Here is a 24,990-nt window from a genome sequence, read left to right as displayed (position 1 = left end):
CCCACGTGGAACAGCAGTTGGTGAGGCTGAGAAGGCAGGAAGGGGCCTCTTTGGGAAAATCTCACTTAGAAAAGTTGATATGTTATCTTTTAGGCACCGGGAACCCCTGAATGGGCTAAAACAGAGGGATAACATGAAAAATGGTGTCTTTTAGAAATGTAAACCCCGGGGACACAGAGTAGATGGATTATCCATCCGTCTATCACAAACACCTGGGGGGCTGACGAAACAGTTTCCAAGTCCTCAGGTGGCTCCTGGTCTGGGGGCCATACTCGAGAAGCCCCAGACTGAGGGACGAGGGGTCTGATGGGTCGACTCCTGAGCAGTGGGGGTCAGAGATGCTAAAGAACATGTATCGAGTGAAGGATGGAGAAAGGAAATGGAGAGCAGGTGGGTGATTAGGTGAGGGGTCCTCAGGTGTAGCTGACCTGATGGAGCATCTAAGATTTCCCTCAATTTTATTGATTGAGTTATTACACGATGCTGATGCTGTTATCCAAAATAGAGACTCTAGGAGGTGTGGGAGTTTGTTGTTTTTTTAGGTTTTTCGTTGCTGTTGTTTTGTTTTGTTGTTTTGAGGAGGGGAAGGAAAGAGTTTGCAGACATTGAAGTTAAGATGTCTATGGAGAAAACCAAAAGTTAAATATATGGATTTACAGCTGAGAAAACTCTTGTGTGAATGTAAAGCACATTAACATTGTGTTCACAAAATGTAAGCCATACACGTGGACAGAGTCTTCTTAACCCAAAGTCAGATACAGGTTGTTTTATTATAAATGTTATCAAAATCCAGAAGAGCCGAGAGGTATTTATCACTTTGTAATTCAAAAGAATATTTATCTTTGTAAAAGAGTATCAGAAAAGCATTCATATTTTACAGGAATTAGTACATTAACACAAACTAGAACAATCAAGACACAATTCCTTTTTGGCATAGTTGGATATTTAGAATATTAATCAAATAGAATATCAATTTGTCATTTCTAAATCTGAGTCAACACATACTCTTTTGAAATTGCTTCTGGTTGGTGTAAGGAAAAGAAATAGTGTCTTGTTTTTGATTTTCTTCTAATAAGGAGAGTGATAAATAAAGGTCAACCGTGAGAGGAAAATGGTATGTCTCAATTTTTTTCAGTGGTTATTGCCACCCCTACAATTTTGCTTTTAAGATAGTCTACACTGGACAGCGACTGTGAATTTGAGAGAGGAGATATTTACATACATAGTACTTGATACATTTTTGTCATTTAACTCACACAATACGATTGTACTTATATTCAATCAGAAGAGCAGCTTTCATGCTCTGAGGTTCTTACACGGCCAAGCATAATGACCCTGTAAAAGAGGAGTTGGACCTCGAGGACCAGGGACCATGTGGAAAGCCAAAGGGATGCACAAAAATGTAGTTAGGATGTGAGTCTGGGGAAAATAAGCAGAAAACTGGGACAACTGAGGTTGGGAAACACATTTTGGCTGATACCCCAGATTAATGAGGTTGAACTTTGAAAGAGGTGGTGCCTCCAAATGATGGGTGGACAGACAGGTGAGGTCCTGATGCTGATAAAGGCTTAGAGACAATTGGAGCCAAATAAATGGCCCTCAAATTGAGAAGGAAAGTAAACAGTGAGACTTCTTTCGCCAGGGAAGCCGCACCACCAGGAGGATTTAGAAGTTTCATGGCCAAGAGTAAGAGAAAGAGTGAGAAAATGTGAGAAGACACACCACTCCTCAATCCAACAAGAACAAAGGAGGAAATAAAATGTACTGGAACCCTCCGGACCGTGAAACCCCCAAATAATTTGTCTTCCAGTCAAGGCTACTTGAGATTTTCCTATCACTTGGTTGCCATATTGGTCATTGAGTTTCAATCAGGCTAGCTGTCTGCCTTAAAAAGTAACTTTGTCTTTTTGCTTCTTTCTACATGATCTGCGCAGGTCACGGGTGAGTGCCATGTGCTGGGGAAGAACAATTGGCCTTTCAAAATTCTTATGAAATTCCATCCTGGAGGGCTGGGAATATAACTGGGAGGGGCACACCTAGTTCTAGGTTGGCTATTCTTATATGCAGGGCAGCTTGGGCTGCTGATTTTATCCCATAAAGGAAAAGGAATTCTTATCACCTCTTTAATCCTACTGAAAATATGTCATTAAAAATAAACAAATGGCAAACAGAAACAATAATCAAACAAACCAGATAATAGCCTTTTCAGAGTGAAGAGACCTAAAATACCTCCTAATCTGACCTTCCTCCCAGTAGGAAACTGGTCCACAGACTTCCTCCCAGGCCATGGTGCTGGTTTTCTTCCTTCTGACTTTTTCCATCTCTCTCTAAGAAGAGAACATTCTACAAGTTATCAATAGTTTCAACAGGACCAGGCCCTAGAGCCTGTCTTTTGTGGGTAGTTGCTAAAGCCTAAAGGTGAAAATGCCAAGAATGAAGTATCACATCTCATCATGAGCCTTCAGTCTGGTATCTGTCTCTTGATCTGGCGAACATATCACACGAATACAGCAGAAACAGATTCTGCAATACCTAAGAAAAAGGAAACCATCAGCACTACTCTATTTCCTCCTTATATGCCTTTTAAATAGCAAATTAAAACAATTTTCATTTGGGTTCGGAAAGAGTTAATATCTACTAAGAAAATCACTCACTGGTGATAGCTACCTGTCCGTAGAGACACGGCAACCTCAAACGCAAATATTAGAAGAGATACCTAATATTTTTATTTCAAGAAACTATTAAAAATCTCCAAACGACTTATGAACTGAACAGGTGAATGTATCTGAAATCTGTATCTCACTCATACATATTGCTTAGAGGCAATACGATAATTTATAGGATTATTTTCAACACAATTTGAAAATTTAAATTCTAAGATTTGAACTTCAACAACATTTCAATAAATCACCAGCATGCTCTGTGGACACAGATCAGAATGTCATGGCGGAAGTGATTAAACATCCTATTTGAAGACTGGATTCCTCTGTGATTAGCTGCGTCTTTGAAATCTCTTGGGGCCACGGAATGCTACCCGCCTTCCGCAGCTGGTCATAAGAGTAATGTGACCATCTCAGGGATGTAACTTTCAGGAAATACTCCCTTTCAGAAAGGATCTGGATTCCTGTATAATGACGAACAAGGCAGGCCTTGGAGACTTAAACTGGGAAACGGGTACAGGGGAAAGATAATCCCGACTCACCCTTTGTAGCTGGGGGCTGGGAAGAGGTGGGGATGCAGGGTCCTAATCAAGGTGATGCTGAACCAGTATCCAGATCACGTCCTTGCAGCAACCCTGACAGGGCTGTGAAAGCAGCCGCCCCTCAGCCCAGATGCAGGCCCCTCACTCCGCAGCTGGGGATAAACTGTGGGGGCAGCAGGGCTTCCAGGAGTGGCAGCGGCCCTTTATCTGCAGAGCCCCAGTGAAGCTGAAAGCAGAGGGCTGACAGGGGTGCTCGCGCTCTGGCTGAAAAGCTTCTGTGAGGCTGACTCTTGTTAATAAATAATTTATGGAAAATTCTTTACTGGGGTGATTGAAGAGGCCATTTATTAAACTACACGGATGCTGCTCTGTGGAATGACTGAGCTGTCGTCGCTAGACTGGATCAAAATATAAGCTCTCAAGTTTTTCCATAACTCTCTTATTTATTTATTTATTCATTTTTGCTGTACGCGGGCCTCTCAATGCGGTGGCCTCTCCCGTTGCGGAGCACAGGCTCCGGATGCGCAGGCTCAGCGGCCATGGCTCATGGGCCCAGCCGCTCCGTGGCATGTGGGATCCTCCCGGATCGGGGCACGAACCCGTGTCCCCTGCATCGGCAGGCAGACTCTCAACCACTGCGCCACCAGGGAAGCCCATCCATAACTCTCTGTTATCATAAATATCACAACCTGGTGTGTTCTACAATTTTTAAAAAGTTGTATACACAGCATAGTTTGGGTCCAACTTGATTCAGAAAATATGCTGATTTTCTAGATCAAAAATTTTAGAACAGAATTTGAATATGGATTTTAGAATACGTTTAACATACTTAAATAGCTATTTTAATTTGGTTTGTTGTTAATTAATAAAAAATGTTATTCAACAAAAGAGCATGTTTGGCATTCTTTTAAGCCTCTCAATTCCAGTGAGTAGAATTTTGTAGGTGACAAGGGGCATATTAAATCAGAAACAACCCTAATATTCAGATTTTCACCCATTTTGATACAAAGAAAAAGTGATTCTTCATGATCCTAGAGAAGGCATTATAATACATAAAATAATGGAAAGTAATACAATTATAAAAAGTAAATTTGGAATTGGAGACATTTTTGGAAAAGCTCAGCCTCCTAAGTGGAGTTTTTTCTGGTTTTGGAAGTAGTTAACTTTGGTAAATTATCGCCATGTCTTACAGTGTTTTGCTCATTACACTGGTTTTACTACAGTCCCTCTTCGTTTTAAAAACATGAATGTGTACAATAGTGTCTTTTTAAAAAAAACACTGTTGTATTTTTATCAATTAGTTAAAGGATGACAATTCTTACTATAAAAGTGATCTAAGTATCCTGGATGCACACTATGGACTGGACGGGCTAAAACTGTAATCTATTCACAGTCTCTTCCTTGACATTTAGCCTAGAGTTTTGAATATCAACTCATGACTCACCACAAATGTTTCCTCCCATTTTTACATGGACACAGCCGTCTATGCCCCAGGAAGTTCCCCAGGAGTTTCTCACGATCCAGTACGGGGTACTGCCTAAAAAACATAAAACAAACCCTGGAGAACGTATTTGTGGTGAAAGAATGTCTATTTAAAGTTCAGTTCTTAAAAAGTACAGTGGCTCTAAGAAAAAGATAAAAAATGTAATGAACTGCTAACAAACCAGCCAAGTAAACTTGAGCGGTACTAGTGTCACACGCCAATCAATGGAAAATGTGTTTGAATGCATTTCACTTAATGCAGTTACTGCAGAAAATGAAAACACACGTCCTTTTCCAGGGACTTAGAAAAAGGAAAAAAAAGAAAAAAAAAGGATCGTTAGATAAGTATGATGAAATAATAAGCACTTCTCTTTCCCAGCAGTTACCCTAAACATTCCAGATGGAGAATGCCCATTATTTAGGTCAGGAATTTAGTGTCATTTCAACAAGGCATCTACCAGATTGACAGTGGGACCCGCAGGGCGTGTATACCTGGAAGTTTAGTGAAAAGTTGTAAAGCTCATGAGGACTTAGATGTAATAGGACCAGATTTCAGCGTTTTAAAGGATGGCAATCACTTGTCAAGCTGGAGTTCAAGCTGCAAAGCAATTGGTCACATCTCACCAGCACTCACCTGTTTTATCAAAGCCGGTTACCAGAACGGCGTGATTTGCTTCTCCACTAGAGCAATGATGCTGTATGATGCCTCCCAGATAATCTTGCCAGCTCACGGCATCTACTACCACTATCAGAGGGCCCAAGGTAAACAGTGCTTTTGCCATTTCGTCTTCTTGGTCACTACCAAAAGAGGAAATGTTTGGTTAAGAAGTTTAGTTTTTCAGGTAAAAATACTTTATAAAAGTGAACTATTTAATCTGTATATGGGTAGGAGTAGGTTTGGTTGCAATTATCAAGCCCTAATCGATGGAGGCTAAAAGAAGTCTGGAAGACTGGCAGTCCAGGAGGGCTGTGGGACACCAGGATACCAGGAACTCTCCTGAGGTCAGTTCATGGTCCAAGAAGGCTGCTGGAGCCCCAGCCATTTAACACGTATTTCAGACAGCAGGGAGTAGAAAGGGGAAGTGCTACATTCCTGCTGAGATCCCAGAAGTGATCACATATTCTGCACATATCCGCATGGGTCTCATAGGCTAGAACTCAGTCCTATGGCCAAGTCTAGCTTCAAGGAAGATGGGAAATGAAGTTTTGTAGCTGGCTGTCAAAGTACTCCCCTAAAATATAGGGATTCTCTTAATAAGGAATGTGGAAAGCCTGGATGTGTGGCGATAACTCGTTGTCTCTGCCACACCAGGTAAGAATCAAGAGATCAGCTAACTTAGGTCAGTGATCATCAAATAAAGAAACTACAGGGAAGGGTTATGCAAAAGTGGTGAATGTAGTTATAGGGCAGGATAGATGCTAAGATGCCAGGAGAACTAGGACTGGACTGGGAAGACAGCCGGAGATGCAGTTACTGCCTTCCTATGCGGCCTTGTATTGATAAAGTCTCATGTTACACAGCATTCAGCCTTCATGGGTCTTAAAAGTATGTGATTAAACCATTAATTTGCATTTTTAAAGGTCAGCTTTGTGGGTGCAGGACACTGAAATAAGGTTACTGATATTTCAGGCCATTAAGATAGCTTTTGGTAGTTTATTGCTGCAGCAAAGCATGGTGGATTAGTGCCCTGAAAGAGTAAATAAGCCCTCATCATGCCAGCTGGAGGCCAGTTTCTATCAAGGGGATATTCTGTCCACAGATGAGGGAAAAACATGAGTGCATAACAGTGGGACTTACTGCAACAGAAAGGACACATTCATTCTAAACATTGACTCATGTTACCTGTTAAGGTGAAGATCTGTTTTTGGAGATCTGTAAGCAGGCATTTCTAATTTTTGCTACTGTAATAATAGTTGGTATTCATTAAGATGACCTAAGACAAGCAAAATTATGAAATCTGGGAAAGCACCGTGGTAGGGTATGGGCTTTGAGGTTCCACAGAGCTGAGTTTAAATTCCAGCTTTATGCCTCGGCACCGCACCCACGTTCAGAATCAAACTAAGGATACAATTATAGGTACAGACTTTGTGGCCTGCCTAACTCATAAATTATACTCGAGGTTTACAATAAACATTGTCTCTCTCCCTCACTTGTCTAATAATTTAGTTTTGTTCAGCACAGATTTTGGTGTATAATGTATATTTTATTTTATTCAATTTGGGGGAATGTTTTGTAATCTGACCATGACAAATATGATAATGTCTGTATTAACAAGACACAACTGCCTCCACCCTTTTTTTTTTTTTTTTTTTGCGGTATGCAGGCCTCTCACTGTTGTGGCCTCTCCCGTTGCGGAGCACAGGCTCCGGACGCGCAGGCTCAGCGGCCATGGCTCATGGGCCCAGCCACTCCGCGGCATGTGGGATCTTCCCGGACCGGGGCATGAACCCGCGTCCCCTGCATCGGCAGGCAGACTCTCAACCACTGAGCCACCAGGGAAGCCCCTCGAGCAATCTTTTATTGATTCATGAGTAAGACTGAAATACGCTAAAGGTAAGTGTGACACTTAAACTTGGTAAGAGGTGGTGAGTGTCAATTATACTTTAAACTGGATTTAAATGTGTTAATTTAAGTGTGTTGTTTCTATTTGTAATGACGTGGGAGAAAGTAGATATTTAAGAAACAACGTACATAGACCTCCACGTTGATTACCAGTTTTCAGTAAAAAGTCCATTTTAAAACAATTAAGAGTAGGCAGTGATGCTGTCAATCAACTTACTAATTCCAAATAATCAATAGATAATAAATTAAGAGATATAGAGGAAACCACAACAGAGGGAGACACTTACCGGAAGTCATAGGCAGAATAACCATTGATTGAAAATCCAGAATGTGAGTCAGAAAAGTAACGGCACAGACCATTCTGGGCTTTAAACGGGTATTCTGAATCTCTCACCAGCTTCACTTGCATCTAAAAGAAAATGAGCACCCAGAATTATTTCTGTCACACGGTTGTGTTAGAAATCAAATAGAACTTATTACCATGTGTCAAAATAAGATTAGCCTTGGCCACACCTTCATCGTGTGGGTATTCTTTGAGTTATGAAAATCTTAAATTAACGCTTTAGGTGTTTTATAAGGACATCCTAGGTAATTAAACTCAATGTCTTTGTCTTTGGCTCCTGTATTTCCTGTATTCCGTTTCCTGGGAGCTCCGGTGATCTGATGATAAAGTCTGGCCCTCCTTCTCCCGAGGGTACAGGCGTGTAGACCACTCTCCTTCCACGGCTCTGGCTCTGGGTTGCCAAGCCTTTGAGGCTCAGGCAGGGCAGTGGTCCTGGGTTGTGCTCACAAGCGTCCTTCCATCCACTTCTCTCGCTGCCATTCACCTGGCAAATGCCACATACCGTACAGTTATCGGGACTGAATCCTCCCCTTCGGAGAGCAGGACTTATGTGAGCGCGGGCACACGCTCTACCTATTGCTGCCCATAACATGTACAGAGCATCAGCGTCCAGTGTGCGGTGACTCAAAACACAGCAAATGAGTAAGAGGGGGACCCTGGAGCTTGGGGAGCGCTGTCGTGACAACCTTTCACAAAACCTCATCGCTGGCTTTACGCCACTGCTGCTGAAACTAGGACAGCGTCAGAGGGTGTGTACGTGCTGGGGAAGCCTCTGGAGGGGGAGAGGCAGGGCGCAGCCCCGTGCCAGCTACTGATGTGCAACATGCGCTCAGCCCTGTGCCTACAGAGAGCACCCAATCAGCTGACCGCTAATCCCCTGTAAACCTGAACACTCAGAAATTCTACGGAAATGAATACGCTCTCAGCTTTGTGAGTCATGTGACACACATCTGCAAAAAAAGAGCATCTGTTAAGTAATGTGAGGAAATAAACATAAATATTTTTCTGAACACTGATTGCAGGTAAGATTTTTCACACTTTGGTTTCTCTATTGATGGCTGACCTGCCCAGAAGCAATTCTTTTTTTTTTTTTTGGCTTAAAAAACTGAAATTGATTTTCACATGGCTCTGGACACTGGAAGTCCAAGGTCAAGGTGCTGGCAGGGTTAGCGTCTGGGGAGAGCTCTCTCCTTGCGGTGCAGATGGCCACCTTCTCACCGTGTCCTCACAGGGCAGACAGAGCTCTTGTTCTCTTCCTCCTCTTCCGATAAGGTCACAGTCCGATCGGGTTAGGGTCCAACCTTATGACTTCATTTAACCTCCAGAGCCTCCTAAAGACTCTATTTCCAGATATGGTCACATTGGGAAGTCTTCTGATTTATTCAAGCTCTGGTTAGCTACATTTCCAACCTTGAAAACATTATTTAGTAAATGAGAGTAGATTGTCTGAATTCTGAACGCACATTAAACAAGCAGCTTAAAAGGCTGTGGACCTAGTCACCTTATTGAGCCAGTTCAAAGCGCTGAGCGGGGACCCTCCGTTGCAGCCGTAGTTGCTGTATGAACAGTCTATGACCTGCTGGACACTCAGCGCCTCCAAAGGCTGCCCTTTTATGGCGCACGCGGACTCCACTGCTCCTACCACGGTGAAGGCCCAGCATCCACCACACTGCCAGGAACAGAAACGGACAGTACTTACTATCAAATAACATGCAAATCAAGTCTGCCAACATCTCTAATATCTCAGATGATCAAATCAAGTGAGCACAGTCTGGAGGCCCACAGAATATAAACACCGATCCTGTCAATTTTCTAATTGAAAAAAGGAAACAAAACCCAAAATTCTCTTGTAAGCATCAAAATCTAGTTATTCATGAAAGGTAAATTGGTAGTATCACTATTGCAGGTTAGACGATGCAAAATAAAAGTGAATTTTAGAGACTGGGAAAACACTTGAACTGATGGTCTTTTTAAAAAACGAGTCTGGGGCTTCCCTGGTGGCGCAGTGGTTGGGAGTCCGCCTGCCGATGCAGGGGACGCGGGTTTGTGCCCCGGTCCGGGAGGATCCCATGTGCCGCGGAGCGGCTGGGCCCGTGAGCCATGGCCACTGGGCCTGCGCGTCCGGAGCCTGTGCTCCACAATGGGAGAGGCCACAACAGTGAGAGGCCCGTGTAAAGCAAAAAAAAAAAAATGAGTCTGCACAGACAGAGAGAGCGGACTTGTGGTTGCCAAGGGGGAGGGGATGGGGGAGGGAAGGATTGGGAGTTTGGGATTAGCAGATGCAAATTAGTATATATAGAATGGATAAACAACAAGGTCCTACTGTAGAGCACAGGGAACTATATTCAACATCCTGTGATAAACCATCATGGAAAAGCATATGAAAAAGAATATATATATATATGTATAAGTGAGTTACTTTGCTGTACAGCAGAAATTAACACAACATTGTAAATCAAGTATACTTCAGTAAAATACATTAAAAAAAAATAAAAAAAACGAGCCAGCTCATTGAACAGGTGGCTTGTCTCTAAGGTGTGTACCAACACCCATCCCGTTCTTCCATCCCTCTGCTCGGCCATCCACGTCCCCCCGGCTAGAAGGCAGGGATGAGGTGAGCAGCGGTTAGGATGCACGTGCCTACGTTGGTCCCTTTCACAGACGGACTCAGGAACTGGGTGAATGACTGACTCTTCAGCCCATCACAGTTATGAACACACAGGAAATGTCCCAATGATGGAGACCTATACTGCTCGTTCCTCATTGAGATACTGGCTGACAATCTTCCTGAGTCTGGGTCTCTTAACTTCCTCTTACTGGACAAACTAGAGCAAAAGAATTAAAGGGCTGGTCCTACAAGAAAGGGAGGAGGTGGAAGGAAAGGATCAAGAATTTCATACAAGGAGGAAGAACGGCAGGAAAGGCAGAGAGTGGGATTTGAAACTGGGCAGAACTGTCTTAATCCCGGGACCAGGTACTGCAGGCAAAGAAAGGATGCACAGCTGGTGGTCCTCGTGGAGGGAAGCTCTGAGGATCTAATGGCCTCAAAGTGGCCTTATTTACACCTCTAGCTTCAGGGCCTGGGGCAGGGTACGGCATTCACTAAGGGACATTCCAGCAGGGTGCCCACCCCTTGAGAACTGTAAATGCAAGTCACCTTAGGTTACCCACCTACCACTGCCCCAGGGGGACAGTCCCTGCTCCAAAACATCTTTCTTTTAGTAAGAAGATTCCTAATTAAAAGTTCGCCTTGAATACAACGTAAGCACACCCTGGATGGACTGGGTTTCATGCTACATCACCCTTCATTACGAATCCAAAAATAAAGCAGATGATTTGGTGGTAAAATTTAACCCAGAACAATAAATACAGAATCTGAGAAAGCAAAAGGGATCATCCTAACTAGATGGTGACCGGGGAACTGTTGGGTCCAAAGCGTTGGTCTTACGAGAGGAGACCGAGTGACCCACTGAGGTTTCTACTGCAGACAAACTGGGGCCACATCCCTGGGGTTAGGGATCAACTTTCCCAGGTCAGCGGACATCCCCGTGCCCAGCGGGGGTGCGGGGCAAGCGCATCTGCCCTCCAACATCTGCCGGAGAGATGGCTCGCCTCGTGAATGAGGGTGCCTACCCACATCTGGGGTCCCGTTTGCCCTCTGATTCCAGGTTATCTTCACAGGCACACTCAGGACTTCTGCAAGGTAAATGGCTGCATTTTTAAAATTTGTTTTTGTTGAGTACAGTTGATTTACAATGATGGGTTAATTTCTGCTGTGCAGCAAATGACTCAGTTATACATATGAATATTCTTTTTCATTTTCTTTTCCGTGATGGTTTATCACAGGATACTGAATATAGTTCCCTGTGCTATACAGTAGGACCTTGTTGTTTATCCATTCTATATATGTACTAGTCTGCATCTGCTGACTCCAAACTCCCACTCCATCCCTCCCTCACCCCCTCCCCCTTGGCAACCACCAGTCTGTTCTCTATGTTTGTGAGTCTGTTTCTGTTTCATAGATAAGCTCATTTGTGCCATATTTTAGATTCCACATATAAGTGATATCGCAGGGTGGTAAATGGCTGCATTTACTGCAGGACTTACACACTTCTTTATCATTTAACACATGTAAAACCGCACTGCCACTTTTACTACTTCCCTGTCTTTTTTTAGTGTATCACGAAGTTTTTAGCGCTGAGTCCTAACCTCATTTCTTCTATAACCCCTCTCATTTTCACTGCCTGATTTTGCAGAGTTGGTGATTTCTAGGAACGTCTATGTCACATTCCAGCAGAACTGACTGCATTTTTAAGGATCACAGGTACGAAGTATGCGATCCTGTAGGGGTGGGGATGGAGGTAGGGTTTCTGAGGGAGTTCAGGGGATGAACCCAAGAGGTCTGGGTGCACGGGGGAACAGTGCCTGATGTCACGTCGTTTCCCTTTTGAACGGCTCAAGCATCAGTGGTCAAGTTCACCTCCTCCAGCCTTCCACCCGCTGCTCTGCAGAGGCCTGGGGACCGTGATAAGGGGGCTAGGCAGCCAGGGAGGGGAGCCCACAGAACTCACCTCCAGAGTGAGTGCCCGGCCTGACATCTGTCTCCCACACCAGGGGTTCTCCTGGCCTTGCCATTTTTTTTTTTTTTTTTTTTTCCGGTACGCGGGCCTCTCACTGTTGTGGCCTCTCCCATTGCGGAGCACAGGCTCCGGACGCGCAGGCTCAGCGGCCATGGCTCACGGGCCCAGCCACTCCGCGGCATGTGGGATCTTCCTGGACCGGGGCACGAACCCGTGTCCCCTGCATCAGCAGGTGGACTCTCAAACACTGCACCACCAGGGAAGCCCCTGGCCTTGCCATTTTTCGATGATTGGGGTGTGCTTTCACCTACAGCAGTGATGGCTCCTTTACAAGTCTGATCGAACTTGACCTCAAGAGTGACTCAGACACTGATCAAAAAGGAAAAGAAAACCAACGTACTGTCTGCTGATTCCTCACTGGGGTGACGACGTGCTTGTCCCTCCAGTCAAATCTTAACGGCAAGGACAGGTTGGAGATGGATGTGTGCGCATCTGCCAGAAACCGGGGAAAACTGGAAGGTCTGCTTCGTAAATAAATAGCTGAGGATACACATGAAAAGAAAAGGCAAGCAACATTATATTACAGGGATTCATTTTGGAGGCACGTTTCAACAGAAACAGTGGAGTTTCTGATACAGTCTGCCTTTTGTGCTTTTCCGTACATGAAATGGATTAGCCGAAAGCTACAAAGATGAGAATTCCTCCAATAGGGCCGGGGCTGTCACATAAAATGACATGTTTGATAGAAGCAGGTCAAAAAAAAATTGAGTATAATTGACATCATTTGTTTTATCACAACCCATGGAACCATGGGCGTCTTGAATAGAAACAGCACAGAAAACTGGAGGAGAGATGAGGTATTAGCCCTCAGAGCCATGTGGAAATGTCTATATTTACGATATTTAGTTCTTAAGCAATAATTAGAAGAGAGTGACCATGGATTTATTTTTTTAACTGTCAGCACCAGGTACATGCTTGACACTTATTAAGCATTTAATAAATATTAAGTATTACTCAATTTACTAGCTTCACGATTGAACAATTCTCAAAAGTTAAGGGAACAAATTAAAGTCAGGAAACTAATCAACTAATAGCCCCATCACACCATACCTTTAAACTCTTCAGGGAACAAATAAGAAAACTGATTTATTCCATAGACGGCAGTGGAGTTTTCACCAGGAGATAAAGAATTCAAGTATCGCTGTCTATTAAGACTTTCCTAAAAGGAAAAAAACCACACTCATTTATATCACCCATGTTAACCTTCCAGAGCAATATGCATATAACTTACTTGGAGACAGTGTTCAGATGCAAAAGTTAAAGCTTGATTTATTTCCTGCAGATCACGATGGAAGGTCATCTAAGATATTCAGATTCGTTTTATAAATGTTTTGTATTAAAAATATTATCTGATTTCAGGAGTAATTTTTGAAGCTAGGAAAGGAATGTCCCAGGAATTATAAATGGATAACCATTTATAATTCCTCTTTACTAAGCATGTTGAAAGCACTAAATATATGTTTATTTAACATAGTGGAAAAAAAAATAAATTGCAAATAAACACTAGACACTAGTGGGAATTGTCGCCAGAGAGTATTCATGTGATCCAACAACTATGAATCTGGGAAGACTGTCTTCTTTATCTTCGTATTTCCCAGCACAACTAATGAAGCATGAAAAAAGGAGTAAGTAACTAGTGAATCAGTACATCTGATTCTCCTTGAGCTTTATAGAGGTCTCTGTTTCATTTTGGGTAAAAAGGCTTTGGGAAAGAGATGCAATCCTGGAAATGTCCCAGGAAGATCGCCTGGTTTGTCTTTCCAAAGGGAAAATCGGACCATTGTTTACAGATTCCTCAGCTTTGACTCTTGTGATAATCATCTTAGGCTTGTCTTTTGTATGAACATGCCTCAATTTCCTACTTCTAACCAACTGTGTGGGATAAATAAAACTTCAGGAGACCACCATTTGGTAAGTTTCCAGCTCTAGCTATTCTGTACTTGCTTGTGCACTTACGTGTTTATTGCGTGTCTGTCCCATAAATCTATAAGTAAAATGAGGGCCAGGCTGGTCTGTCTTATTCGCTACTGTGTTCCCCTCACTGAGCACACACCTGGCACACAACAGACGCTTAATTAATATTTGTTGTTGAATATATGCATAATTACATTTTATATACGTCATGCCCTTGATAGTGCTAAGCTGCGTTTTGTTTTTTTTTACATATGTATATCTATTCTTTTTCAGATTCTTTCCCATTATAGGTTATTAAAAGATATTAAGTATAGTTCTCTGTGCTATGCAGTAGGTCCCTGTTGGTTATCTATTTTATACACAGTAGTGTGTATATGTTAATCCCAAACTCCTAAATTATTCCTTGCCTCCCTTTCCCCTTTGGTAACCATAAGTTTGTTTTCTATGTCTGTGGGTCTATTTCTGTTTTGTAAGTAAGTTCATTTGCATCATTTTTTTAGATTCCACATACAAGCAATATCACATGGTATTTGTCTTTCTCTGACTTATTTCACCCAGTATGATCATCTCTAGGCCCATCCATGTTGCTGCAAATGGCATAAGCTGTTTGTTTTCAAGCAAATTATTGCTGGGACTTATCATAATCTTATTTTTTCCTTATTGAGCATGCCTGGAAGGACTGTTAATCAATAAAATGATCAACAGTTATTGAGTTTTAGACATTTAAAGGTAATCTTGATGAAGCAAGCCTTTGAATATAATTTGGAAAGGAGATGTAAAAATCTATAAACGGAACTGAAGTGCAAAGCGAGTGTGAGTAGAGGCCGTGTGACAAATCTAAGCCAGCGACTGCAAACTGTTGAGGAGTTCAGCGGCTTCCTTCGTCCTGTTAGCATCTACTGGCCACTGTTGCGAGCTGGACCGATGAGGGAAGGCCTGAGAAGGTAGGACCTTTATGGATGTACAGGAAAGCCTGCTGCAGCCAGGAGGATGGGCCTCACAGACCATCCACAGGGAGCTTACCCCCTGAATCTGAATTGCCAGGACTGCAGGGAGGGAGACCCTGGTGCTCACAGGCCGCACCCAGGCCATGACTAAGCACTTGGCCGGCCTACTGGGGAAGGGCCTCCACTGAAGACTGGTTTGGGATTTGTGTGTCCCCATGGCCTCCTACCCTCCCCTGGCCTGTGGGGCATCTAGGGTACCCTGCCCTCACCCCTTCTCTCAGCTCAGAGATGCTGCAGACACTCTCCCTGACCCTCCCTGACTTCCTCTCTCAGTCCTGACTCCTGGGATAGAGAAAAGAAAGAAAGAGAAGACACACAAATCCCCAATATCAGTCACGTATCCTGTGAGGCATCCCATAATCATCCCAGGAGGAGCCTGGTCTTCACCCAACAATAACGAAGTGTCGGTTTGTGTACAAGTATCACCAGGTGCCACCTGACTTCCGCTCAAGGAATATTCCCGGGGAACTTAGAAAACCCCATAAGGGATGACAAAACCTTTCACCGTGAACCCATGATGGTGAAAAACATTACTAATCAATCAGATCCTTTCTCTAACTGTGTCAGCAGTTCCCTGAATACCTTTCCACTGTGTTTTGGGCAGCCACTAGTCAGTCATCAATGCATTTGCAAACAAGAGGACACCTCTTTGCTCTCCCTAAATAAGACACCAAGATCCAAAGACTACAGCTCCTGGTCTTCAATATTTGTCCACTTTTCACCCTAAAACGTCTCTATTCTCTCTAGCACAACACAGAGCACTTTATAACTCTATTTTAATTTTTAAACTTTTTTTTCGTTTTAAGTTGATTATGGAGCCAGGGAATTTTCTAGAATCTGTACACAATTTACCCCGATGGGTAAACAGAGAATCTCAACTTAACCAATTCCTAATTAGACATAATTTTATTTTATTTTTTATTTTTTTGTGGTACGCGGGCCTCTCACTGCTGTGGCCTCTCCCGTTGCGGAGCACAGGCTCTGGACACGCAGGCTCAGCGGTCATGGCTCACGGGCTCAGCCGCTCCCGGGCATGTGGGATCTTCCCAGACCGGGGCACAAACCCGTGTCCCCTGCATCGGCAGGCGGATTCTCAACCACTGTGCCACCAGGGAAGCCCAATTTTTTTATTTTTGAGAAGTATGGCAGTGCTTTTATTTCTTCAGTCAATGAATACATTAGCAGTATGGGTGGGATTGATTATTTTCCCCCTAAGTTGTTAGTTCACCACCATATGCCACCAAGCTCAGGGCAGGAATGGAATACAGGACAAAAACTTTGATCTTAAGCAATTATACCAGTGCTTCTGGTTTTGAAAGCTAGAGAAATAAATTGGCAATAAAAATACACATCTTGGTTTGGGCAAAAAACAAGAATGCACAGAATCAGGCAAGGCTGGAACTTCCTAAACACTGGAGGTCCAGGGAGATGAGCAGGAGAAGTAGAAGAGAGCACCGCTACAGAATCCCATGAGAAAGCTCAAGAAAATACCAGGAAAATAATAAATGCAATTCCACTAAGCAGCAGGATTACTGATTTCACACTTGCTTTTGATTAAGAAAGAAGGAATTTTCTTTGATAACATAAAAAATGATAATGACCTCTCATGATTTAAAACATATTACACAGTATTGGATATATATTGAATAGAACACAGTGAGGCCAACTCTAAATCATTACCTCTTGCAGCTTGCTTGGTTTCAGGAAAAACCTTATTTATACTGAGCTAACTGGTGTGTTCCTGAGTTTTAATGCTGGCGTGCATCTGAGATTACCAAGCCTTTTCAAAATAATCTGAAAAGGAAATGAAATGCTTCCCCCTTCTCTAAATCGGTCTCCACCAAGTCAGGGGAACTTGCAGGGTGTGCGCTAGTCCAAGGGGCCCGGGTTCCGGAAAATCATAAACCGGCAGGATTCCCTGAGCTTGCTGAAGTCTGGCTCGGTGAGGATAAAATTCCGATCTCAGAAGGAGGTGGCCAGCGCCCCCTCCGGAAGATGGGCAGGTTTCTCCGCCTACTTTTGGTTCCCATCCTTGAAATGCAGTTTGGGAAGGCAGCGAGGACGCCCGGGGGCTCCAAAAGGGGGTGCGCCTTCCAATCAGGACCACCTTGGACGTAGCCAGTGGTCACCCGCAGCTGCACATTTTTCTTGGAGGACCCCTCTGTGGGTCAGCACGGCCTGGGCGAGAGCGACACCCGGACACCAAGGACAGAGAGAAAGGCTCGCGCGCGTCAGGCCAGCTCTGGAACGCAGGCGCGTCATCGGACTGCGCGCAGGCAACCCCGGGGGTGGCGCTCCGGTGGCCCCTCTGTCCCGGGACAGGAAGCACAGGGGAACCCGGGGTGCGCTCAGGTCCCCCTCCCCCGTCCCTGGGACAGGAAGCACAGGGGACCCCGGGGGTGAGCTCAGGTCCCCCTCCCCCTCCCCGGGACAGGAAGCCCAGGGGACCCGGGGGTGAACTCAGGTCCCCCTCCCGCTCCTGGGACAGGAAGCCCAGGGGACCCCGGCGGTAAGCTCAGGTCCTCCTCCCCCGTCCCCGGGACAGGAATCACAGGGGACCCCGGGGGTGAGCTCGGGTCCCCTCCCCCTCCCCGGGACAGGAAGCCCAGGGGACCCCGGGGGTGCGCTCAGGTCCCCCTCCCCCTTCCGGGACAGGCAGGCGGGAAGGGCCCCCGGGGAGCGCGGTACCCGGAAGGCGGCGGGCGGGTTGCGGCCGCTCGGCGGGGCCGGGGCGGCGCCGGGGCAGCAGCAGCAGCAGCAGCAGCAGAGCAGCCAGAGGTGCCGCAGCTCCATCGCGCGCGCTTCCTCTTCGGGTCGCGGGCTCCCGAAGCCGGAGGGTACGGGGATTGGGGGCCGCGGGCGGGGCGCGGGGCTGAGACGGTTACGCCCCTTCTTCCCCGCCGCCCGGAAGTGGGCGTCCGGCGGCCGCGAACCGCGGCTTCGCGCTGTGCTCGGCGGAGCATCCGCGCGGGACCCGGTGCTCCGAGGTCGCTTCCCGCCTGCTGGAAGAGAGCCTGAGGGTCGACTTCGCACGGGAGTGACAGTACGCGCTGTCGCGCGACCGCACTTGCTGCGTCAAGCCCCTTCTGCCTCCTCTTTCTGTCTCCGATGGAAAGATGCAGGCAGCCGCGGAGTTTAACTTCACCTTCATCCTGTTTCTTCTGTGATGGGCTCTGACATTGGGAACCTGATTCCGAAATAATGTCTGCGAATTTGCACGGAGACATTCATTCAGCAGATGTTTACTAAATACATATCAAAACGTACAGTTGTGAAAATAGTACACAATGTTTCGGTTTATTACATTATGGCCGTTTCAAACTTTGGAAGCCAGTTTCTTCATTTGCACAGAAAGAAACGTAGCGTTTAATTCTTAAGTTTGTGGTCAAATTTTTGTGTGTGTGTGTGTGTTATTTTAGACTGTTCTAATTCCTTTTTACAAGCCAGGTGCTTTTTGTAGTTTAGGCTTATTTTGTAGTTCAGAAGAGTGGGGGTCCCCAGATGGTCCCCAAACTCCCATCCCTGCAAGCGGCAAACCCAGCCTGCGGCCACTTCCTGAAACCTGTGTCCCAGAACCAACAGGGCTGAGCCCACCTCTTATGAGGCTCGTGGGTTTCTGGTTTTCCGTACGGAGTGAGAACTCCAAGTAGGCACAAGGGAGAACGTTTTATCAGCATCCCTGCTCAGACCGTCTTGGGGACACGTCCTCATTCCCTGGGGCATTTTCTCCGAGGGAGCTCGCCAGGTCAAAGCACAGCACGTGCCCCTGTCTGTCTCTTGGGCAGTGGTGCTGCGAGGGTGTTCCGGAAGGATAACTTTAGTTTTAATGGTACCTGGTTGAGGTTTGATTTTTGCCATCATTAGCATATTTATTTCCATTTCCCTCTTTGCTCTGCCAGCCTGTTCCTTACACCATCCCTGATGCCCCAGGGCCTTTGCACAAGCGGGTCCCGCCTCACATCACTGCCACCTCCTCCTTGGGGAAGCCCTCCTGATGCTCTCAGCCTGGGACGGGCTCTGGCAACAGAGGCCCCCGGAACAGGCACTCCTGTGTAGCTGCATAGTTTCTCCTTTAAATGTGAGCTTGTCTTCACTCCCAGCTGGCCCCAATGACTGGGCAGGTGGTGGTGGTGCAAGAGCTCCCTGAAGGTCTCCCTGGGAGTCTGGGCTCCCCGCAAACTTTCCCTGTGTCCCCAGCCCACAGCTCCCAGGCCAGACCAATGACGGTGAAACCAGCGCCATTCACTCAGCCACAGCTGAGACCACATCCTCCTGGTGCACCTCCAGGCCAGGGGGGCTTCCTGGAGGAAAGGGCCTGCAGGTCTGGGAGGCTGGGCAAAGGACTTAGTAGAGGCAAGAAAAGATGAAATGTTTAGGCGGTCCTGGGAGTTGGGGAGGATGTGGCAGAGAGGAGGGGCTACAAGGGGTCAGCCTTCCACCCTCTGCCAGCCTGGGTGGGAGGGTGTCCAGTACTGAAGGACAGACGAGGCCCCCCGCACCTCGGGCCAGGCTTCTTCACCCTCAGCGCTGGCGAAGGGGATGAAGAGGCCCGGGGAGGGCAGGGGGTCGGAAAACGCAGTCTCTCTCCTCCCGCCCATGCCCTCAGCAATGACTACCTGTCCCAGGAGGGGCCCCGTCGGAAGTACACGCCCATGGGACGCGACGCGGCCGGCCCGCAGTGGTACACGGGCCTGACCAGCTCGGACCCCCGAGAAGCCTGGACCACCCTCCCTCGGGGGCTCTGGACAGCTCAGTACCTCGAGACTTATGTCCGCAGGCACGGATGCCACAGCCCCCGGGAGCGCAGCATGCCCTCAGGTGAGGGGCCCGGCCCCGCCCGCCCCGACACCAGGCCCTCCTCGAGGGGAGGGTGAGGCCCAGAGGTGCAGAGATAACCCCTGACCCCTACCCCGCAGCCTACACCCAGCGTCTCCGGGAGACATCCTGGTAGATGGCATCATCCCCGCGCAGTACAGGGGCCCCCGCGCGCGGTAGGGAGCGTGCTGTGGGAAGACAGACCCATGAGGCAAGGAGTACGGTGAGCCTGGGCCAGGACACGCGACCCAGGGGCTGGGGTGAGACCGCCCGGGGCCAGGAGGCGGGACCAGCCGGTGACCCAGGTCCTGGCGCCCCAGTGATCCACAGGCACCATTTTGGAGAAGAGCCGCTGTGGCGCGCGTCTGACTACGTGCCATACCTGTGAGCGCCCAGCGCCCGCGCTACACCACCCAGAACTACCGGCAGTGGGCACAGAACCCTGCTGCTCCTCCACCGGCCATCAGCCCCCGCCCGTCTACACGGCCAGTCACTGATAAAGATCGCGCTGCCCGATGGGGCTCTTCAGGACCGGCACCTCTCCCCCAAGGCGTCTGTCCAGCTCTGGGGCCCTCAGGCAGCCAGGTGAAGGGAGCTCTGAACCAGGATCCTGGTGACCAAGCTCCAGGGCAGAGTCAGACAGACGAGCTCTCCTGCCCTCGGCCCCCCTACCCCGGGCCCCAGACCAAGGCACAGTCCTGGCCCCGGGTGGCCTGGGCACAGGGAGCCGCACTCGGACCGCCTGCCCGGCATGCTGAGCCTCACCATCGCCACGGCCAGGGTCTGGGCCCAGCCCCTAACTCCGAGGCTGGGCTCCTGGCAGGCTCAGCAACGGCTCTGTCCTCCAGGGCTGGCGGCACCCGGGAGACCCTAGGCTGGCCAGGGCTGAGCTCGGGGCAGGCCCTGTGCAGATGTCAATGAAAGCTGTTGCCGCCATATCAGTAAACAAAGGATGTTGCAGCCATCGAGCCATCACGTTACAGCCGCCTGGATGGTGAGCCCTGAGGAAACTCAGGATGGAAACAGGATGCCCGCCATCTAGCCCTCAGCCACCACAGCCACCTTGCAGTGATGCACCCGAAGGAGACTTATCCCAGAGACCTGAGGTGGGCATCAAAGGAACAATTTCAGTGAGCCCAGATTTTGCATCTTTCCACACACCGAAAAGCTCTAACTTCCTTAACTTGAGATGTCTGGTTTTCTTTACTTAACAGTAATCTTTTGATGTTCCGACTACCTGGTCTTTGTAGCAAAAACTCCTCTATATCCTGGCTCCCCCCTTGCCTCTTTGAAGCAGTCCCTCCGAGCCATCTGAGAGGCTGCGTTCCCGGGCTTAAGTCCTCAGAATGTCTGCCAAGTAACACATAATTCTCAACGTTTAGTTTGTGCCTTTTTTTCAGCGGACACAGACAAGCTGTTGAAAGCAGCTGTGGTCATCTGGAGGTCTCACGGGGTTGGAGGATTCGATTTCAAGCTCACATGGCTGTTGGCAGGAGTCTTCATATGTCCTCAGGCTTCTGGATGAAGGCCTCCGGTCCCTAGCCCCTGGGCCCCCCCAAGGGCTCCATGGGGCCTGCAAGCTGTCTTCCTCAAGAGTGAGCCATTCCAGGGCTGGGGAGAACAGGTCAGGGAGGGACCGGGATGAGGCCGCAGTGTCTCCCATGACCTAACCTTGAAGTTGCACAGCACCCTTCTGCCCTGAGTTACACAGACCAAGCCTGGTCTAGGGTTGGTGGCGGGGATGACACAGGCTGTGAACACCAGGAGCTGGACCCATTGGTGCGTCTGGGAAACCAGATCTCACAGCCTCACTTCGACACTAGCAGCACACGCGGTCATTTGCGTGTGCGTGAGAACAATCCAGCGTTTCCACTGTTTTCACAAATGCTTCTCAACCTCTGTGGTATTCAGATCATTATTTGTTATTGTTTCTATCTTGTCATAAACCTTCTGGGTTTTTTCAATTTATAATCATTTTACTTTATTTTAAAATGACTTTGCTATGCAGCATTATTCACAATAGCCAAGACAGAGAAGCAACCTAAATGTCCATCGACAGATGAATGGATAAAGGAGATGTGGAACATATATACAATGGAATACCACTCAACCATAAAAAGGAATGAAATAATGCCATTTGCAGCAACATGGATGGACCTAGAGATTGTCATACAGAGTGAAGTAAGTCGAACAGAGAAGACAAATACCATATGATATCACTTACATGTGGAATCTAAAATATGACACAAATGAATTTATCTACGAAAGAGAAACAGGCTCACAAACATTGAAAACAGACTTGTGCTTGCCAAGGGGGAGGGGGGAGGGAGGGATGGATTGGGAGTTTGAGATTAACAGATACAGACTATTGTATATAGGATAGATAAATAACAAGTTCCTACTGTAGAGCACAGGGAACTATATTCAATATCATGTAATCAACCGTCATAGAAAAGAAAAAAGTATATTATTTATCTTGATAAAAAAGAAATATTAAAAAGAATGTATATACGTGTATAACTGAGCCACTTTCTGTACAGTAGAAATGAACCCCACATTGTAAATCAGCTAAACTCCAATTAAAAAAATAAATAACATGACTTTGCTATGGAGTTATTTTGTTTGTTTTTATTTTTACTTTAATGAACACCCATGCTTAAGATTTTCTAAGCATTGTTCTAAGTACTTTGCAAATATTACCTTTATTCAATCCTCATAACTAATCCTTGTAGGAGATGGGGTTGTAATTTTTCCATTGTGCACATGAGAACCTGAGACACAGAAAAGTAGAGGTACTTGCTCAATGTTGTGTATCTGATAACTGGCCCATCTGAGTCGGGGGAGCCTGGCTCTAGTCTCTGCTCTGCAGCCTCTTCACTTCTTCATCCTCATCTTTATATGCTTTATGAAATTCTGCATCTTCTTAAGAGATGCATTATTAATTCATTATCAAGGCACACTATAATTGCAAGAGATATTGTAAACTTTAATCAGCTAATGATAGTCAAATAATCGGAAACATAAGCCGAGGAAAATGCTCATGTTAAACTAGGGATAATATTTGAATGGATATTAATTTTATAAGAGAGTAGTACTTTAGTGATGTTTTGCATGACATGTGGAATTTTGTATCCCTATACAACCTCATGACTGCAGGATCTCAGATAATGACTATACTGATATGAGAAGGAAACTTATCTGTGATCTCTGACCTGCACAACACCTCCACAAGGTAGGAATTCTCACCTTCACTCCACAAATGAGGTCACTGACTTGTATGGTGACTAAGGAAATTATTTAAGATCCTAAGTAGTCAGTGGTTGCGATGAGATATAAATTGAGCTGTCAGATTTCAGAGTCCAGACTGCCCTCAGTTACTCCAAGGAACCTCTGTGGTTGTTTCTTCTTCTTATTTATTTAGTGTTGGCTTTTCTTTATTAATAATACCTTCTTTAGTCCACTATGAGATTTCTGTGTTCTGGTATGATTACAGGAAAGCGTGACACTCATTAATGCACTTGAGTCATCGAAGAGCTGGTTTTTTCTTTTTAATTTTTCTCTCTATATTATGGGAGGGATCTTATTCCTCCAGGCAATTAATTAGCTAGTATCTGGACTGAAATATTTTATTTGGTCTTGGATTTCACACTGAAATTTTCATTAATGCCACTAAATCCCCCCTCCCCACAAGCATTCTCTTTCTGTTATTGTTGTTGCTAATTGGGTTCATAAAGGCATTGAAGTTGTCTTGACTTGTTGCACTGTATACATTTCATAGGAACTACATAAATCCTCAGTGAGAAAATAAGTTACATAAATTGCTAGGTATGAGAATTTCAAATTTCCTTTAAGGCCAAAGAGAAGAAATGCTGTCTGAACAGCCACTGATGATGGGCAGGATTTGTTAAGCTTTAGAAGTAGCTCATTCCATTTTCTCAGCCGGAGGGGAAGCTGCCACAGGAGCTGCTAAGAATGCGGTAAAACAAAAGGCAAGGTAGTAACTCCACCCACCAGCTTCTAACCAAGAGGGAAAATGCCATTAATGAAAAGCCCTGATGTATACCTCCTTTCTGCAAAGAATTAATGGAACAAAATGCCCCAAGAAATGCCTGAAACCATGAGTGGTTTCCATAGAAACCTCAATCCATTTCTATTCTGCCAACATTTGAATGAATGTGAACAGAGGAAAGCACTAGCTCTGCTGCATGGCATGCGCTGTGGTGACAGCTAATGGGTTTATCTTAGAACCATTATTAACTGCTTGTAGCAAAGTAGTAGCAGTTCTCTCCTCATAGACTTAGATTATTCCATGGTCTTAAGTATTTCAGAAATGTCTGGGACTTGTAGGTATAAAGATTATTCCATGGTCTTAAGTATTTCAGAAATATCTGGGACTTGTAGGTATAAACAATACATTTCACAAGACAATAATATTTTGCAGGAGCCTAAAACTCCCTTTCTCTCTCACGCAATCATTTTAAATAGTGGAACTGTGTCCTTTGCATGATCTAAGAAAATAATTCTAGTATCCTTTATTCTCAGGACGTCATTAGTACTAATGTACATCCTATTTTAATACCTCTCCATTTCCTGGAGTTAGATGGAGCCTGAAACAATTACATGCCTTTTAACTTCTATTGTCTATGCAAGAATCACATTATCCCAAAGAGGAGATGTAAGAAAAGCAAGACTCACAGGGAGGGGGACACACACACACACACACACACACACACACACACACACACACACAAAACAGTCTTCAGGTGGATTTTGCATAAATGAGGGTGACTCATCCTGACTATAATCTAGCCTTACACTCAACAATCACACACAAAAAAGTCTATAACCCAGGAAGCATACAAAAAAGAAAGCTACTTGCTGCTGAACTACAGGGGCAATTAGCTGCAGAAAGATTCAGTTTCATTGTTTTGAAGGATTACTTGGTTTAAATGATTTTTACTGATCACTCGTTTTTACAAATTAATAAATTTTACTTTTAGAGCAATTTTAGGTTTGGAGCAAGA

The 24,990-nt window shown here is 45.9% G+C and overlaps 1 protein-coding gene and 1 pseudogene across 2 annotated transcripts; one reads left to right on the top strand and one right to left on the bottom strand.

Moving 5' to 3' along the window:
* Positions 1-2,497: 2,497 nt before the first annotated feature.
* On the bottom strand, positions 2,498-17,944 carry CTSO (cathepsin O; the record flags this gene model as incomplete). Its single annotated transcript, XM_079709350.1, has 8 exons — positions 2,498-2,532; positions 4,647-4,735; positions 5,315-5,482; positions 7,535-7,656; positions 9,092-9,259; positions 12,571-12,710; positions 13,281-13,389; positions 17,840-17,944. 8 exons carry the CDS (start codon positions 17,942-17,944, stop codon positions 2,498-2,500), a joined length of 936 nt encoding a protein of 311 aa, XP_079565476.1.
* Positions 17,945-19,260: 1,316 nt separating this feature from the next.
* Positions 19,261-20,463, top strand: LOC307057227 (tektin bundle-interacting protein 1-like; annotated as a pseudogene). Its single transcript has 4 exons — positions 19,261-19,504; positions 19,601-19,969; positions 20,068-20,189; positions 20,287-20,463. The product of its transcript is annotated as a tektin bundle-interacting protein 1-like (transcript).
* The last annotated feature ends 4,527 nt before the right edge of the window (positions 20,464-24,990 follow it).

The sequence above is a fragment of the Hyperoodon ampullatus genome (genome assembly GCF_949752795.1).
Source record: "Hyperoodon ampullatus genome assembly, chromosome: 1".
Lineage (NCBI taxonomy): Eukaryota > Metazoa > Chordata > Mammalia > Artiodactyla > Ziphiidae > Hyperoodon > Hyperoodon ampullatus.
This window is presented reverse-complemented; position numbering and strand designations above follow the sequence as displayed.